The following is a 19,659-nucleotide window of genomic DNA, read 5'->3' on the forward strand; positions in this document are numbered from 1 at the left end:
ACTCTCTGACAAAGTATCCTACCCAGGCTCTCTCCGCTACCCTAACCCTCTAACCTCACCCATTTACCATGACTAACTCATCTAACCTGCACATCTTTGGACGCTAAGGAACAATTTAGTATGACCAATCCACCTAACCTGCACATTTTTGGACACTAAGAGACAATTTACCATGGCCAATCCACCTAACCTACACATCTTTGGACACCAAGGGGCAATTTAGCATGGCGAAACCACCTAACCTGCACATTTTTGGACGCTAAGAGGCAGTTTAACATGGCCAATCGACCTAACCTGCACACCATTGGACACTAAGAGGCAATTTAGCATGGCCAATCCACCTAACCTGCACATCTTTGGACACCATGAGGCAATTTAGCATGGCCAATCTACCTAACCTGCACATCTTTGGATGCTAAGAGGCAATTTAGCATGGCCAATCCACCTAACCCGCACATCTTTGGATGCTAAGAGGCATTTAGCATGGCCAATCCACCTAACCCATACATCTTTGGATACTAAGAGGCAATTTAGCATGGCCAATCCACCTAACCTGCACATCTTTGGACACCATGAGGCAATTTAGCATGGCCAATCTACCTAACCTGCACATCTTTGGACGCTAAGAGGCAATTTAGCATGGCCAATCCACCTAACCCGCACATCTTTGGATGCTAAGAGGCAATTTAGCATGGCCAATCCACCTAACCTGCACATCTTTGGACACTAAGAGGCAATTTAGCATGTCCAATCCACCTAACCTGCACATCTTTGGATGCTAAGAGGCAATTTAGCATGGCCAATTCACTAACCTGCACATCTTTGGATGCTAAGAGGCAATTTAGCATGGCCAATCCACATAACCCGCACATCTTTGGGCACTAAGGGGTAATTTAGCATGACCAATCCATCTAATCCGCACATCTTTGGATTGTGGGAGGAAACCGGAGCACCCGGAGGAAACCCACGCAGACCCAGGGAGAACGTGCAAATCTGCCATCCTTACCCGATCTGGGCTACATGTGACTCCAGAGCCACTGCAATGTGGTTGACCTTTAACTACCCTCTGAAGTGGCCCAGCAAGACACACAGTTCAAGGGCAATTAGGGCTGGGTCACAAATGCCGGCCCAGCGACATCCAGACTTCGCAAAATAGTTTTTAAAATTAGCAAGTGTAAATGTTTTTATGATTGGAAAAAAAGCAGATTGTTGTTCATAGAGAATAAAATGTTTTAATTAGAATTATTTGAAGTTCGGCTGTACATATAACAACTTAATCAGAGATAGACAGCACAAGTAAATAAAAATCCAAACTGTAGCACAAGGAAAAAGGAAATCTTTTCAGTACAAGCTTTAGTTGTTTAAAAAGGATTTAAACTAAAACAGAGATTTTTGGCATAACAAAATATTCACTGTTCTAATGAATACTTTATTTATGAAAAGTAAATCTGCTTAGTGTTCATAAACATGTAAAATGTTTGGCAATATGTGTCTCATCTGAAGGAAAATAGCAAGTCATAGGTATCGCTTTCTGAAATTTCTCCAAAATACAACTTGCAGATAACTGCATAAAGATGTGATTGGCTGTAGCTTTAGGTGGAGTACATCTTCACTCCTGTACTCCATAAGACCATAAGACATAGGAGCAGAATTAGGCCACTCGGCCCATCGAGTCTGCTCCGCCATTCAATCATAGCTGATATTTTTCTCATCCTCATTCTCCTGCCTTTTCCCCATAACCCCTGAACCCTTTAATAATCAAGAATCTATCTATCTCTGTCTTAAAGACACTCAGTGACCTGGCCTCCACAGCCTTCTGCAGCAAAGAGTTCCACAGATTCACCACGCTCCGGCTGAAGAAATTCCTCCTCATCCCTGTTTTAAAGGATCGTCCCTTTAGCCTGAGGTTGTGCCCTCTGGTTCTATTTTTTCCTACTAGTCCTTTCCACGTCCACTCTATCCAGGCCTCGCAGTATCCTGTAAGTTTCAATAAGATTCCAGTGTGACACATTCAGGTAAATAACAGTAACACGTTTCAGAAAATAGATCACTGATGATAAACACTCGTGCCCATACTGTGACCCAGATATTCGCGGAGGCGTACCAATTCCAGGATTCTTGACCCCACACCTGGCACCCCCCAATTTTTGCTGGCACTCGATATCCCTGATATAACGGCTCCATTACAGATCTCTGAGCTCCGACCTGCCCGTAGTTTTTGTGTACTCAGATAAGCTTTTCCGTGACAAGCTTTCATAGCCCCTCAGGGGACTGGTGTACCATGACCTGGATTCAGGAATCTTTTGAAAGGTAACCTCAAAAGGTCCTATCCATGCCCCCTCCATTCCAGCTCAGTGCCAACTCATACCCCTACCTATCCCTATGGCCCCTGATAGGATGACAGATTTCCTTCCCTATAGGATATTAGTGAACCAAATGGGTCTATACTTGCACTGGAGGGGGTACAGGGGAGATTCACTAGGTTGATTCCGGAGTTGAGAAGATTGGCTTATGAGGAGAGGCTGAGTAGACTGGGACTATACTCATTGGAACTCGGAAGAAGGAGGGAAGATCTTAGAGAAACATATAAGATTATGAAGGGAATAGATAAGATAGAAGCAGGGAAGTTGTTTCCACTGGCAGGTGAAACTAGAACTAGGGGGCACAGCCTCAAAATAAGGGGGAGCAGATTTAGGATTGAGTTGAGGAGGAACTTCTTCACACAAAGGGTTGTGAATCTGTGGAATTCCCTGCCCAGTGAAGCAGTTGAGGCGACGTCATTGAATGTTTTTAAGGCAAGGATAGATACATTTTTGAACAGTAAAGGAATTAAGGGTTATGGTGAGCGGGCAGATAAGTGGAGCTGAGTCCACAAAAAGATCAGCCATGATCTTATTGAAAGGCGGAGCAGGCTCAAGGGGCCAGATGGCCTACTCCTGCTCCTAGTTCTTATGATATTTGCTACAATCGACAATGGTTTCATGGTCATCATTCGGCTTTTAATTTCGGATTTGTATGGGGTGACATGGTGGCACAGTGGTTAGCACTGCTGCCTCACAGCACCAGGGACTTGGGTTCAATTCCGGCCTCGGGGCACTGTCTTTGCAAAGTTTGCACATTCTCCTCATATCTGCGTGGATTTCCTCCGGGTGCTCCAGTTTCCTCCCACACTCAAAAGATGTGCGGGTTAGGTTGATTGGCCATGTTAAATTGACCCTAGTGTCAGGGGATTAGCAAGGTAAATATGTCGGGTTACGGGAATTGGGCCTGGGCGGGATTGTGGTCTGTGCAGACTCAATGGGCCAAATGGCCTCCTTCTGCACTGTAGGGATACTATGATTCTATGAATTCAAATTTCACCATCTGCCGTAGAGGGATTCGAACCCAGGTCTCCTGGTCTCAGGATTATTAGTCCAGCAACAATACCACTCCGCCACTGGCTATAGCTGGGGTTAGGGCCATCCTGTGGAGGGATTGTCCCTCCAGGATCTGCCCACAGGACACTAAGGCTGTTCTCTGACCGATAATCAGCCTGGCCCTGGGTGGGCAGTTCTGGAATGTGTCACATTGAGTTGGGACCCAAAAAGCCAACCAACAGCTCCCACCCAGAATTGAAACTCCCGACCAAAATATTGAACAAACTTGCATTAAAAAATAATAAATATCCAACAAGCCCATTAATCTGATCTTTTCCAACGGCTACTAAACATAATCAGTTCATTCTCGAATAAAAAGTCAGGACACCAGTAAAATACAGAAAAAAATCTGCTTTAAAAAAATATGAACATGAACAGGACTTTAAACATGAACATTAGCAGATTTGATCGTGACAAGGTTGAAACCTAAATGTCTAAGTCTTAAAATGCCAACCAATTTCTTTGAAAGGACTCCACCTTTTTGTTCTTGGCATTAACATTTGCCTTGGCTTCAGCAATGTGCCACCTCGTTTTTAGCCAACAACTGACCTTTGACCTTCTTATAGCCTGCTGCACATAATAAGAATCAAAGGGGAGAATTTTCCCGTCCCGCCCACCACAGGAATCGTAGTGGGCAGGGGAGGCGGACCAGACGAAGGTCCGTTGACCTCGGGCAGGATTTTCCAGTTTTGTGGCAAGTGCGGCTGGAAAATCCGGCCCAAAATAGCACCTTCACAACAAAACAAATTTAAAATTTGACATGCCAATGATAATATCGCGTTAACTACACAGCATGGTTAACGAGATTGCTGGAGTTTTTTTGAGGAGGTAACAAAGGAGGTTGATAAGGGCAATGCTGTTGATGTGGTGTATATAGATTTTCAAAAGGCTTTTAATACAGTGCCACACAATACGCCTCAGAGCAAAATTCTAACTCATGGAATAAGAGGGAAAGTCGGCACTTAGATAAGAAATTGGCTGAGTGACAGGCAACAGAGAGCAGGGATAAATGATCATTTTACAGATTATAGGATGGTTTATAATGGAGTTCCTCAGAGCTCAGTGTTGGGACCCTTGTTCTTCCTGATGTATATTAATGATCTAGAATGTGCTATGACGGGCATGATTTCAAAATTTGCAGATGATCTGAAAATTGGAAATGTTGTCAACTGTGATGAGGATAGTCTTGAACTTCAGGACATAGGCATGTTTAGTGAATTGGGCAGACACTTGACAGGAGAAATTCAAGGCAGAGAAGTGTGAGGTGATCAATTTTGGCAGGAAGAATATGGAGAGACAGTTTGTAATAAAGGGAGAAACTCTAAATACAGTGCAGGAACAGAGGGACCTCAGTGTATAGGTACATAAGTCATTGAAGATCGTAGGGCATGTTGAGAGAGTAGTTAATAAACCATATAGTATCTTAGGCTTTATTAACAGGGGCATTGAGTACAAAAGTAAGGAGATTCTGTTGAATTTGTGTAAGATACTAGTTGGTTTTTAAAAATGTATTTATTAGTCATCAGTAGGCTAACATTAACCCTGCAATGAAGTTACTGCGAAAAATCCCCTAGTTGCCACACTCCAGTGTCTGTTCAGGTACAATGAGGGAGAATTTAGCATGGCCAATCCACCTAACCGCACATCTTTGGACTGTGGGAGGAAACCAGAGCACTCGGAGGAAATCCACGCAGACCCGGGGAGAATGTGCAAACTCCAGACAGACAGTGGCCCAAGCCAGGAATCGAACTCGGGTCCCTGGCGCTGTGAGACAGCAGTGCTAACCATTGTGCCACTGTGCCGCCCATACCACTGTGCCACCGTGCCACCCATAGTTAGGCCACATCTAGAGTACTGCATCCAGTTCTGGGTGCCATACTTGAGAAAGAATGTGAAGGCATTGAAGAGAGTAGAGAGGAGAGTCACAAGAATGATTCCAGGATAAAGAACTGTAGTCATGAGGTTAGATTGGAATGTCTGCCTTGCAGAAAAGAAGGCTGAGAAGACACTTGATAGAAGTATTCAAGATCTTGAGGGGTATGGACAGGGTAAATAGTGAGAAACAGTCCCCATTCAGGCGAGCATCAAGAACTAGGGGGCACAGATTCAAAATAATGAGCAAAAGGTGTAACAGTGATGAGAGGAAAATATTTTCATCCGGGGGGTGGTAGGAGTTTGGAGTGAATCTCCTGAGAGGGTGGTGGAAACAGGTTTGATCGAAGTATTCAAAAGCAAATTGGATTGCTATTTGAAAACAATGTGCAAGTTTACAGGGATAAGGCAGGGGAGTGGGATTAGATAGAATGCTCTTTCAGGGAGCCAGTGCAGACTCGATGAACCAAATGGATTCCTTCTGCACTGTAAAGAATCTGTGATTCATCCTATTCAATTATAAAGACTTTTCAAGTAATATTTAGGATTTTTTTTCCACTTTAAACTTAACCAAGCAAACCAGCACTCCCCCAAAAGGCCATTTTCAGATGGATCTCTCTTCCTCAATGGCGGCACAGTAGCACAGTGGTTAGCGCTGCTGCCTCACAACGCCAGGAGCCCGGGTTTGATTCCCGGCTTGGGTCACTGTCTGTGCGGAGTCTGCACATTCTCCTCATGTCTGCATGGGTTTCCTCCGGGTGCTCTGGTTTCCTCCCAGTCTGAAAGACGTGCTGGTTAGGTGCATTGACCCGAACAGGCTCTGAACTTTGGCGACTCGGGGAATTTCACAGTAACTTCATTGCAGTGTTAATGTTAGCCTTACTTGTGACTAATAAATAAACTTTTTACTTTAAGTCCCTATTCACTGCAATTCTGCCCTCAGTTCAAAGGGGCATTTCAGCCACCCATCTCTTGCTCCAGTTAGAACAAAGAACAAAGAAAATTACAGCACAGGAACAGGCCCTTCGGCCCTCCAAGCCTGCACCGACCATGCTGCCCGACTTAACTAAAACTCCCTGCCAAAGAACAAAGAAAATGTTCACAGAGGATTTCTCTTCCTCGTGATTTATTTCCTCCTGCCCCCAACATATCCTCAAACAACCCGCTCCCCAAGTTCTTCTGTTCAATATTCTTCTTCCTTCCTGTCTCAAGCCCATTTCCCATTCCAGCATATCAGCTGTAGGTGAGACCAATTCCTGACTATTTTTCCAAGACCAGGGATTCCCACTCGCAGCATAGAGACTCGTCCAAGAAGAAGAGGTACCGACAACAACTAGCCACCTTTACATATGAGCAAGCACAATATCACAACACACTATGGGGGTTGTTTTTACCACATTGGCCCATTCATTTAAGTGAAGGTCTTGTGGTGCAGTGAGTAGCATCCCTACCACTGATTTGATTTGATTTGATTTATTATTGTCAAATGCATTGGGATACAGTGAAAAGTATTGTTTCTTGCGCGCTATACACACAAAGCATACTGTTCATAGAGAAGGAAAGAGTGCAGAATGTAGTGTTACAGTCATAGCCAGGGTGTAGAGAAAGATCAACTTAATGCAAGGTAGGTCCATTCTAAAGTCTGATGGCAGCAGCAGAGAAGAAGCTGTTCTTGAGTCGGTTGGTATGTGACCTCAGACTGTTGTATCTTTTTCCCGACGGAAGAAGGTGGAAGAGAGAATGTCCAGGGTGCGTGGGGTCCTTAATTATGCTGGCTGCTTTTACAAGGCAGTGGGAAGTGTAGATGGAACCAATGGATGGGAGGCTGGTTTGCGTGATGGATTGGGCTTCATTCCTGATCCTTTGTAGTTCCTTGCGGTCTTGGGCAGAGCAGGAGACATAGAAAGCTGTGATACAACCAGAAAGAATGCTTTCTATGGTGCATCTGTAGACGTTGGTGAGGATCATAGCTGACATGCCAAATTTTCCTCGTCTTCTAAGAAAGTAGAGGCGTTGGTGGGCTTCCTGCACTGATCAGGAATCACATTCCCCACTTGTATTTGACAGGTGGGATGAAGGGGTTGTCCTGTGATGAGATGCTAAGTGAATTGGGCTATCATTCTCTGGAGTTTAGAAAAATGAAAAGCAATCTCAGTAACATGAACAAAATTAATTATGCTGGCTGCTTTGCCGAGGCAGCGGGAAGTGTAGATAGAGTCAATGGATGGGAGGCTGGTTTGCATGATGGATTGGGCTAAATTCACGACCTTGGGCAGAGCAGGAGCCATACCAAGCTGTGATACAACCAGAAAGAATGCTTTATATGGTGCACCTGTAAAAGTTGGTGAGAGTCATAGCTGACATGCCAAATTTCCTTAGTCTTCTGAGAAAGTAGAGGCGTTCAAGTCCCACTTCAGGTCTTGATGGTCTTGGAAAGTGTGTTCATAATATGGCCAAAAAAGTTGATTATCAGCCTGTAAACCCTTCCAATATGGCAGGTGGTATGAGTTGCCTGGTCAGCAGAAGGCAACGGTAAACCACTGCAGTACTTTGCCAAGCATAATCATGGACTAATCTAATGGAAGTCCAGAGCTGCTGATGTTCTCTTAGGGCCTGGTACCTGGAGCAAGAGAATACTCACCCAGATATATTTTTGTGTAAATAGACATTGCGTTAGCCTGAGCAGTAAATAGAACACATCGCAGCAGGAAGAAAAAACTTCTATTGAAGTCCCACATTCACCCTCTACACCTTCAGTTTCCTTTCTATTTGTTTAGAAAGAGATTTTGCAACATGGTGGCAGCGGTGGGATACAATCCTTTCTCCCTTGCTTCCATTTCCATGAATACTGGTATCACAGGTTGACGACATAACTACTTACATCGGCATATATTTAAATCAGCATATTAGCAAGCACGCTATCATAAGCATTGCCAGACAATGTTTGACAAAAAACTGATAATAAAGTATTAGAAAGTGATCAAAGGTTTGGTCAATGAGATAAGGTTGTAAGGAGTGACTTAAAAGAGGGTAAAGAGTTAGGGAGGCAGAGAGGTTGCAGGAGGGGTCGAGGCAGCTAAAGACACAACCGCCAATGTTGGAAGGATAAATATCAGGGTTGGACGAAAGGCCAGAATTGAAAGAGGACAGAGATCATTGAGAGTTGTAGGAACGGAGATAGTTCCAGAAATAAAGAGCAGCAAGGCCATGGAAAAATATGAAATAAAAGATGAGAATTTTAAACCAAGGCATTGTGGGGTGAGAGGATTGGGGCAGGATTAAGAGACTTGGTATAGGGTTAGTGGGCTAGGGACGGGGTTATGGATAGGGTAGGGTTAGAGAACTGGTGGTGGAGTTAGAGAATTGGGGCTTGGTTAGCAGATGGGATGGGGATAGGACCCTACGGGAGGGTTGAGGGGAAAGCAGCAGGGTTTAGGAATGGGAACGGGGTTAGGGGGTTTGGGGACAGGGTTAGAGGATGGGGCGAAGATATGGGGATGGTGCCACAAATGGGGTTGAGGTAGAAGATCGGCCCTGATCTGGTTGAATGGTGTAGCAGACTTGATGGGCCGAGTGGCCTACACCTCTTCCAATGTTGATCTGGGAACCACTGAGCACAAGAGAGATGTGTGAATGGGATTTAATGCAACCTATAAGCAGGAGCCAGGACTGACAAATGAATAATGTGTGTTTCCATAGTGGCTACCTGGCTGCATTCATGCCTCAGAAAACATCCACAAATCTGAAAAGCGCTCTAAATTTCAAACTACTAAATTGCTCTGACATAAAATAACATTCATTGATTTGTTTGTGGAGTGCAAAGATACAACATCAGGTCAATAATTGCTGTTAACACCAAGTCCATGAGCCTTACGGAGGAGGTACAGAGCTCAAACAGCAATACTCAATGTAAATACACAAAAGGTTACAAACATATATATTCATGCTGTTTAAAAACTGGCTAAAATCGGTGCAGGTCCGGCCAATAAAAAAAAGAATAAAAATGTTTTTACATTAGAAACAAATAAATTATTAACAACTTCAAACGTAAAGCACAAGTTTTTGTTCCACATTATTTTATCGTAAAAATACTGGCCACATAACATCATGGCAGTGTTTATACATTGTGGGGTTTATTATACCAAATATGCAATACACTAAGTAGAATGGTGGGAATCTGCTGATTCTTTTCGTATAAAAGATAACACTTCAGTCTTAGTAGTGTGGAGAAATGATGGAAAGCACTTGGCTGGTCAGTAAAGTTCAACCTGCATCCTTCTGGTTACATATACCAATGTGACTTGACAGACCAGTTTATGGTCAAGTTGGCCTTTCGGATCTGGTGGCAGACATTAGAAAGTAGTCATGTTCACAATGCGTCCACAAAACCACTCTTTTGGGGAAAAGGGAATTGGCGGGGAACTCGAAGGAAATAAACTTGTAGGGCTCCAGGGACAGTGAATCCTAGAATCCCTATAGTATAGAAGGAGACTGTTTGGCCCTCAAGCCTGCATTGACAACAATCCCCCCAGGCTCTATTCCCGTAGCCTTATGTATTAACCCTGTTAGTTCTTCTGACACGAAGAGGCAATTTAGCATGGCCAATCAACCTAACCTACACAGCTTTAGACACTAAAGGTCAATTTAGCATGATCAATCGACCTAACCTGCACATCTTTTGACTGTGGGAGGAAACCGAAGCACCTGGAGGAAACCCACGCAGACATGGGGTGAACATGCAAACACCACACAGACAGTTACCCAAGGCCGGAATTGAACCCGGGTCCTGGCGCTGTGAGGAGGGAAATAGGACTGATTAGAATTGCTCTGTAGAGAGCTGGCATGGATTCCTTGGACTGAATGGCCTCCTTGGGTAGGATAGTGCATTGGCTACTGGTACTGACCAGTAATCCCGAGGCCTGGGCTAATAATTGCAGCCTCTACAGAGTCCAAAGGTTGGCATGGTAATTTGAGAGTTTGAATTCAGATTCAATGACAAAAGCAAGAAATAAAGGAGTGAAGTCAGTAAGAGTTATCATGAGGCTGTCGGATTGTCATAACATCCTCACAGGTTCTTTCAGGAAGGAAAACTGTCATCCCAGTTGACCTATATGTGACTCCAGTCCCACACCAATGTGATTGACTCTGAACTGGCCTCTGATGTGTCCCAGCAAGCCCCTCAGTGGCGACAAGCAGACCAAGAGGAACGTCCACCACCTCAGGGCAACGAGGAGTGGGAAATAACTGCCAGGGATGCCCGCATTCAAGAACAAACTTAAAAAGAAACCGATGTAAAGAATTGAAAGGTGATAAACTGTCGGAAGAATCCAAACCACTGCCTTCACATGATCTTTTAAAATCAATTTTAAATGATTACAAACGGGGTCTTCTGTGCGATTGTGAGTAAGCATAAGACCACATTCCAAAGGTTAGCAGGAGAGGAATAGGGCAACCATCGAACGGTGTTACTTGTGCAGATTAACCGGTATTCCACAGTCGCTGTTTGACCCCTCACCATCACAATAAACAAGACCAAACAACAGTTTTTTAAAAATGTTTAAGCAATCCTATATAAATAGTATAAGAAAATAATTTTCCAACAGTTAGTAGGTCATTCACTTTGAGATTTAACAATGTCAACCATAAGTACCGCCTGCTCATTCTTTCACATCAGAATATGGACTGTCTGCACCATTCTGAAGTTATGGTGAATCGAGGTCTTCGTTTGGAGGAGAACAACAGCCCTGGGTACAGGTCCTTCTGATCAGAACTTACAGGAATGTTGTTACCTATCCTTCATTTTTTAAATAAATAGTTTGGCACACAACAGAGTATACACAACACAGTGTAGGCAGTGCTATGATACCGTGTGTTCTAGAGGGGCGGAGTTTCCAAAATACTGTTGTTAGACCTATTCGCAGGACTAAGTGTCCACCTTAGGAAAGATGCTGACTTTGTTATTCCGACTTATCTTCCACTCTGTTCTGAACTTTGGTTGCTTTTCAGCCGTTTGAATAAGTTCTTCTGGAGTGTTGCCCAAGGGAGGCAAAAGCCTTTTCTTGCTGTTTCGAGTCTCAGACAGCCACTGTGGAGGCAGTTCAAATGGGCCAAAGCCAAACTGCATTGCATACTTGTCAGAGATTGCATCTGAGTCTGGGGGCGCAGCCGCTGCTGCCCCCACTGCGGCCGTGTCACTGTTCGTGTGAGCGGCAAGTTGTTCCACTAACGTCTGTTCCACCTCCAAGCTGGTAGTGGCGATCTCTTTCTGCCGGTGCTCTACCGACGCGAGCGACTTGATCTCGTTGTCGTCCTCCTCCTCCTCGGAGGGTTTGAAGATCTGCTGCTGCCCGATGTGAAACATTTCCAGCAGCTGACTGCCCGAACGCACCCCAGGCTCCAGAGTGGCGTCGGTGAGGCCGCCGGAGCTTACCACGTTGCGTCTGCTGTACCGACGATGGAGTTGAACCACGGTGCCCACCAAGCATTTCCGAACAGACTTGTTCACAGTCAGGAAGAGTAACGGGTTCGTGAGCAGCGAAACCTTGGGCAGCCAGACTGCTGTCAGAATTAAAAAGACAGAGACGTCGGCGATGTTAAGAATGGTTCGGTAAATCACGAAAACCACATAAGGGACGCTACAAACGATAAAGATCAGCACCATGGACAGAAGCATGGCATGTAACTCTGCCTCGCGCTGGGAGACATATGGAATTGAAATTGTGTTCTGCGGAGTCCGTAACGCGGCAATGATCACCTTCTTCTTCTGGCTGGTGCTCAGAGCTCTGCGGATCAGAATCATGAACAGAAACACCACTGCGATGGGCAGAATCACCGTGGTGACGTTGTATACAATGACATAAGCCAGGTGCCCAAAGGAGTAGCTCCATGGGCTACTGCACGTGGACATAGCATAAACGTCCGTAACGTTAGTCACTGCGAAAACCGGGACACTCGCTAAAACTGCATGGATCCAGATGTAGATCACCAAGTCCCGGGATTTTGTATCTGAGATCTTCCTTTCTAAAGGATACAGGACAGAGTAATACCTGGAATTGGAGAGAGAGGAAAAAAAACAATCAATGAATGCACTAATCTTTCAATCTCTTTATATCTACGTGCAGGAACAGTCTTATCACATTTCAGATGCATTTCGTAACACTTGCAAACACAAAACTTACTTACACTTCATGATTTTCCATTACACTACTTACTTTAATGATTACACTGCACTTTCCAGCTATGATGTGGAGATGCCGGTGTTGGACTGGGGTGGGCACAGTAAGAAGTTTCACAGCACCAGGTTAAAGTCCAACAGGTTTATTTGGAATCACGAGCTTTCAGAGCACTGCCCCTTCATCAGGTGAGTCTCACCCGAGGAAGGAGCAGCGCTCCGAAAGCTCGTGATTCCAAATAAACCTGTTGGACTTTAACCTGGTGTTGTGAGACTTACTTTCCAGCCATAGCTGAGATTTTCTGGCCCCGCTCGTGATGGAAGACCCGGGGAGGCAGCTAAAGGTCTGCTGACTTATGGCAGGGCTGGAAGATCCTGGCAGGTAAGGCTGGAAAAGTCTGACCTATATCTCTGAGCTTTTATGCTGTTTGTTACAATTACTTCCAATTGGCTAATTCATGCTAATGTGAACCACTCTGAAACTGGCCCTCAGTGTAAACCTGTTTAGGCAAATGGTAAAAAGTGGGATTCGAGTCTGCTTGAAGGGTTTTTAAAGTATTTTAATAATTGGCTAGTATAAAATAGGTCAGTCACCTCTAAGCAATCATTCAGGTAGGAGTCAAATGTAGAAGAAGGGGCAATGATAAGGTCAAAGAGTCATAATTGGGTGCTACCAACCCCAATGTGTGGCTCAGAACATAAGAACATAAGAATTAGGAGCAGGAGTAGGCCATCTGGCCCCTCGAGCCTGCTCCGCCTTTCAATAAGATCATGGCTGATCTTTTTGTGGACTCAGCTCCACTTACCCGCCTGTTCACCATAACCCTTAATTCCTTTACTGTTCAAAAATGCATCTATCCTTGCCTTAAAAACATTCAATGAGGTAGCCTCAACTGCTTCACTGGGCAGGGAATTCCACAGATTCACAACCCTTTGTGTGAAGAAGTTCCTCCTCAACTCAATCCTAAATCTGCTTCCCCTTATTTTGAGGCTATGCCTCCTAGTTCTAGTTTCACCCGCCAGTGCAAACAACTTCCCTGCTTCTATCTTATCTATTCCCTTCATAATCTTATATGTTTCTATAAGATCTCCCCTCATTCTTCTGAATTCCAATGAGTATAGCCCCAGTCTACTCAGTGTCTCCTCATAAGCCAATCCTCTCAACTCCAGAATCAACCTCGTGAATCTCCTCTGCACCCCCTCCAGTGCCAGTATATCCTTTATCAAGTAAGGAGACCAAAACTGTACACAGTACTCCAGGTGTGGCCTCACCAGCACCTTATACAGCTGCAACATAATCTCGCTGTTTTTAAACTCCATTCCTCTAGCAATGAAGGACAAAGTTCCATTTGCCTTCTTAATTACCTGCAAACCAACTCCTTGAGATTCCTGCACAAGGACACCCAGGTCCCTCTGCACAGCAGCATGCTGCAATTTTTTACCATTTAAATAATAGTCCATTTTGCTGTTATTCCTACCAAAATGGATGACCTCACATTTACCAACATTGTACTCCATCTGCCAGACCCTCGCCCACTCACTTAGATTATCTATCCCTTTGCAGATTTTCAGCGTCCTCTGCACACTTTGCTCTTCCACCCACCTTGGTGTCTGTCATCTGTGGGCCGAAGGGCCTGTTCTGTGCTGTACTGTTCTATGTTCTATGTACTCCATCTGCCAGACCCTCGCCCACTCACTTGGATAATCTATATCCCTTTGCAGACTTTCAGCGTCCTCTGCACACTTAGTGTCATCTGCGAATTTTGACACACTACACTTGGTCCCCAACTCCAAATCATCTATGTAAATCATAAACAATTGCGGTCCCAACACTGATCCCTGAGGCACACCACTAGTCACTGATCGCCAACCAGAAAAACGCCCATTTACCCCCACTCTTTGTTTTCTGTTAGTTACTTTAAAAACCAATCCTCTATCCATGCTAATACATTACCCGTAACACTGTGCACCTTTATCTTGTGTAGCAGTCTTTGGTGCGGCACCTTGTCAAATGCCTTCTGGAAATCCAGATACACCACATCCACAGGTTCCCCATTGTCTACTGCACATGTAATGTTCTCAAAGAATTCCACCAAATTAGTTAAACATGACCTGCCCTTCATGAACGCATGCTGCGTCTTACCAATGGGACAATTTATATCCAGATGTCTCGCTATTTCTTCCTTCATGATAGATTCAAGCATTTTCTCTACTACGGAAGTTAAGCTAACTGGACTATAGTTACCCGCCTTTTGTCTACCTTCTTTTTTAAACAGTGGCGTCACATTTGCTGACAACACAGGCTTCTACAACCTAATTACAGCATTTTTCACTGATCATAAGAGGATATTAGTGCTTATGTTCCTCAATGGTTTGATCGTGCACTAATCATTTTAAACAACCCACAGGTTGTCAGTTTAATTCACTCTGGGATTCCTATTGTCCAAGCACGTGAAGATGCAACCATTTCGCTTAATTTGATATCAATTTCTTTCAGTGTTTTGGTGGCACACTGGTTAGCACGGCTGCCTCACAGCACCAGGGACGCAGGTTTGATTCCCGGCTCAAGTCACTGTCTGTGCTAGTCTGCACTTTCTCCCCGTGTCTGCGTGGGTTTCTTCTGGGTGCTCTGGTTTCCTCCCGCAGTCAAAAAGACGTAACGGTTAGGTGCATTGGCCATGCTAAATTCTCCCTCAATGTGCCCAAACAGGCACCGGAGTATGGCGACTAGGGAAATTTTACAGTAACTTCATTGCAGTGTTAACGTGAGCCTACTCGTGACTAATAAATAAACTTTAGCTTTAACTAATGCGCTTTACCTTGCGTTAAGTTGATCCTTCTCTACACCCTAGCTATGACTGTAACACTACATTCTGCACTCTCTCCTTTCCGGTAGCACAGTGGTTAGCACTGCTGCTTCACAGCTCCAGGGTCCCGGGTTCGATTCCCGGCTCGGGTCACTGTCTGTGTGGAGTTTGCACATTCTCCTCGTGTCTGCGTGGGTTTCCTCCGGGTCCTCCGGTTTCCTCCCACAGTCCAAAGATGTGCGGGTTAGGTTGATGGGCCAGGTTAAAAATTGCCCCTTAGAGTCCTGAGATGCGTAGGTTAGAGGGATTAGTGGGTAAATATGTGGGGGTAGGGCCTGGGAGGGATTGTGGTCGGTGCAGACTCGATGGGCCGAATGGCCTCCTTCTGCACTGTAGGGTTTCTATGATTTCTATGATTTCTCTATGAACGGTATGTTTTGTCTGTATAGCGCGCAAGAAACAATATTTTTCACTGTATGTTAATACATGTGACAATAATAAATCAAATCAAATCAAATTTAGAGAAGGGTTGTCTTTATATTAGCCTATATGTGGCTCCAGTCCCACACCACTGCGGTTGGCTTTACACTCCCAGCGTTTGATAATAAGGCACTTCCTCTGAAGATTTCAGTGTTAGAAAGTTCTCTCCATCAACAGTATCTGACAGTTCAAATACATCTTCTTTGACATTTTGCCTGCTCAGTCAACCTTGAGACTGTCGGTCTGATGCAATTCCCAAAGTTAGCTGATATGCATCTATACTTGTCATCGGAAATCATATTGACATCTACACTTGTCAGAAAATCACAAAGAATGGGCTACATTTTGGGAAGATTCATAACAGCGCAACATTTCCAGCCAGGCTTTTCAATCTGTGTCCTAGAATAATCATGCACTAAAGATTAGCCTACTGGACACGGTTGTGGGAAACCCAAGATAGAATATTTTCAACACATCTTAAAATAGTTGATTTTTGGGCACTTTTCATAGAATCGTATGATCATAGAAACCTACAGTGCAGAAGAAGGCCATTCAGCCCATCAAGTCTGCACCAACCACAATCCCACCCAGGCCCCATCCCCATAACCCCATGCATTTACCCTAGCTAGTCCCCCTGACATTAAGAGGCAATTTAGCATGGCCAATTCACCTAACCTGCACATATTTGGACTGTGGGAGGAAACCGGAGCACCCGGAGGAAACCCACGCAGACACGGGGAGAATGTGCAAACTCCACACAGACAGTGACCCGAGCCGGAAATCGAACCCGGGTCCCTGGCGCTGTGAGGAGTAGTACTAACCGTTGTGCCACTGTGCTGCCCTGGCAACCTTCACCAAGAGGTTGAGGAAGAAGTGGTGTTGTGTACTGATTACCAGGGGGGGCATGACCAATATAGGGAAATTGCAGCTCACATGAACATTTGATTTGATTTATTATTGTCACGTTTATTGAAATGCAGTGAAAAATATTGTTTCTTGCTACACAGACAAAGCATAGTGAAGGAAAGGAGAGAGTGCAAAATGTAGTGTTACAGTCATAGCTAGGGTGTAGAGAAAGATCAACTTAATACGAGGTAGGTTCATTCAAAAGTCTGAGGGCAGCAGGGAAGAAGCTGTTCTTGAGTCTGTTGGTACGTGACCACAGACTTTTGTATCTTTTTCCCGACGGAAAACAGTGGAAGAGAGAATGTCCGGTGTTTTGGGATGGATTGTTAGAAATGTTCAGCATCTATCAAAGAACACCATGTTGACATTCTATAGGTTGCTGGTCAGACTACATCTGGAGTGCTGTGCCCAGTTTTGTGCCCTCCATATGGTGGCTGATATATTGACCTTTGAATTGGTCCAAAGGAGAGCTACAGGAACGATTTCTCACTCAAAGATACTCAGCGACTCAAGGTAGCCTCAAGGACTTTGATTTATTCACTTAGAACAGCATTGACTTAGAAAACATCTGAGCAAAGTCCTCCACTGTCCCTGGGTCAAAATCCTGGAGCTCCCTCTCTAACAGCACTGCAAGTGTACCTACATCTCATAGACTGCAGTATTTCATGAAGGTGGCTCACTACCACCTTCTCAAGGGCAATTAAGGATGGGCAATAAATGTTGGGTCCAGCCAGCGACGCATGAATGAATAAAGAAAAATTCAAGAGCTGGATAACACTACCCACTGCACCACCTGACCTCCCTCTATGTAAAGAACATAAAGTCATAGAGGTTTATAGTATGGAAACAGGCCCTTCAATAGCCAACTTGTCCATGCCGCCCATTTTGTACCACTAAGCTAGTCTCACTTGCCCGCATTTGGCCCATATCCCTCTTTACCCACCTTACCCATGTAACTGTCTAAATGCTTTTTAAAAGACAAAATTGTACCCGCCTCTACTACTACCTCTGGCAGCTCGTTCCAGACACTTACCACCCTCTGTGTGAAAACAATTGCCCCTCTGGACCCTTTTGTATCTCTCCCCTCTCACCTTAAACCTATGCCATTTAGTTTTAGACTCCCCTATCCTTGGGGAAAGATGTTGACCATCTAACTGATCTATTCCCCTCATTATTTTATAGACCTCTATAAGATCACCCCTAAGCCTCCTACGCACCAGGGAAAAAAGTCCCAGTCTATCCAGCCTCTCCTTATAACTCAAACCATCAAGTCCTGGTGGCATCCTCGTACAAATCTCAAACAGAAGGTGAGGGTAACGTGACAATCTTTAAAAGTGTGTAACTCACGCTGTGAGAGCGAGTGTATCCACAAACATATTACAAGGAAACAAAAACCATCAACTTGAATAGTGTGGGAGGGCTGGACTGCAGGGAGACCTCCACATCTGTAAGCAATACCGAGAGAAGCGTAATTACTTTACCAGGACGGCCAAATAAGAAAAATTAATTCCACTCCATTAATTCGGTGCACGGAACACTAACGAGACTCACAATTATCTTCCCTCACACTGTCTTAAATTACTTGCAATGCTTGCTTTTGAATGCCCATTAAGCGCAGGGTGCAATTAGCGCCCTTTCCCGAGAAATGTCCCTTCACTCACGTCTTTGCAGACATTCAGGTCGAAATAATGGTCCCTTTGAATGAAGCTGCACGACGCAGGTAAATGTCATCACATCCAGCATGAGCTACATGTCAACACTTGCTCATCACTGTCATCGGGACAATTGCTGCCTGTCACTTCTGCTGTGCTGGCAACTGGTAACGACAAAGGAAGGATATATCCAGGAGGTAGACACCCAAGCTAATCTGCTGCTAAGAGGAGAAAGCCCTGGCAAATGCCAGGGATAGTCAATGTTGACGGGAGGGGAGTAGCTCCAAGATCAGGGTTCATGCCAACTCCGGTTAAAGTTAAAGTTTAAAGTTTATTTATTAGTGTCACAGATAGGCTTACATTAACACTGCAATGAAGTTACTGGGAAAATCCCCTAGTTGCCACACTCCGGCACCTGTTTGGGTTAATACATCTAACCAGCACGTCTTTCAGACTGTGGGCGGAAACCAGGGCACCCGGAGGAAACCCAGGCAGACACGGGGAGAATGTGCAAACTCCACACAGACAGTCACTCAAGCCGGGAACTGAACCCGGGTCCTTGGCACTGTGAGGCAGCAGTGAGGTTGGCCCGCATTCAGCTTGGAGGCAGTAGTGCCTGAGCCTGCAGCCTAAAAGAGCCGATAATACGTCAAGTCAGCGTTAGAGGCTGCTTGACTTGATGATTGGCCCACTCCACAGGCTTCTGTGCAGGCTCTGCATGCCCACAGATGCGTCCTGACAGCACGATCCACGCTGAATGTGGCCAGAAGCATCCTGAACATGTTTCCAGTTCGGGGACACCACTATGAAGACCACCCACATCTCTTAACAAAGTATGACAAGTAGCAATGCCGAGTGTGTTTCTCCAATTACAAAAGCTGAAAAACTCAAATAAAGAAGAAATATTTGGTATTGCAACTTTGGTATCACAACAATTATCCTTTCAGAATTAATAATTGTGAGTCACTCTACTGCACAGTGGTAAGTTCTCAACCCCACAAAGGCAAAGGATATATTCACCATTGACATTTCTATCTCGCACTGGTAAACGACAATTAGCTTTCATCAAAGGATTCCCGGGGTGATTATGTAATTGCGTGGGCCACAGAGGCTGCTTTCCAAGCAATATCAAATCACTCGGATTGGATTACAGCTTAAAAATAGAATAGTGTTGCTTAATTTAGCTGTAGGAGTGGCCTGATGTCAGCTGCTGGCTGGCAGCTTTCAAAGAAAGCGTCGGACCTGAAACTAGTCTCCTGGTGAGGAATAACAAAATTGTGAGCAGCTGTAGGATTAGAACCCTGCAATTGTTTCAAATCAAACAGCAGGAAAACAAATAGGCTTACATTCGCAGC

At 44.8% G+C, this 19,659-nt stretch overlaps 1 protein-coding gene across 4 annotated transcripts in view; it reads right to left on the reverse strand.

The window, feature by feature from the left end:
• Positions 1-282: 282 nt before the first annotated feature.
• Positions 283-19,659, reverse strand: part of gpr176 (G protein-coupled receptor 176) — a 94,976-nt gene continuing 75,599 nt past the window's right edge. For 3 of the 4 annotated variants that reach the window (XM_078233328.1, XM_078233327.1, XM_078233326.1), the window contains exon 3: positions 9,951-12,334. In XM_078233328.1, coding sequence (XP_078089454.1) covers positions 11,212-12,334 — 1,123 coding nt within the window. In that variant the 3' untranslated portion in view covers positions 9,951-11,211. Of the gene's footprint in view, positions 295-9,950; positions 12,335-19,659 lie in introns of those variants that run through there. The other variant, XR_013499979.1, reaches the window with a different exon arrangement.

The sequence above is a fragment of the Mustelus asterias genome, chromosome 18 (assembly GCF_964213995.1).
Source record: "Mustelus asterias chromosome 18, sMusAst1.hap1.1, whole genome shotgun sequence".
NCBI lineage: Eukaryota > Metazoa > Chordata > Chondrichthyes > Carcharhiniformes > Triakidae > Mustelus > Mustelus asterias.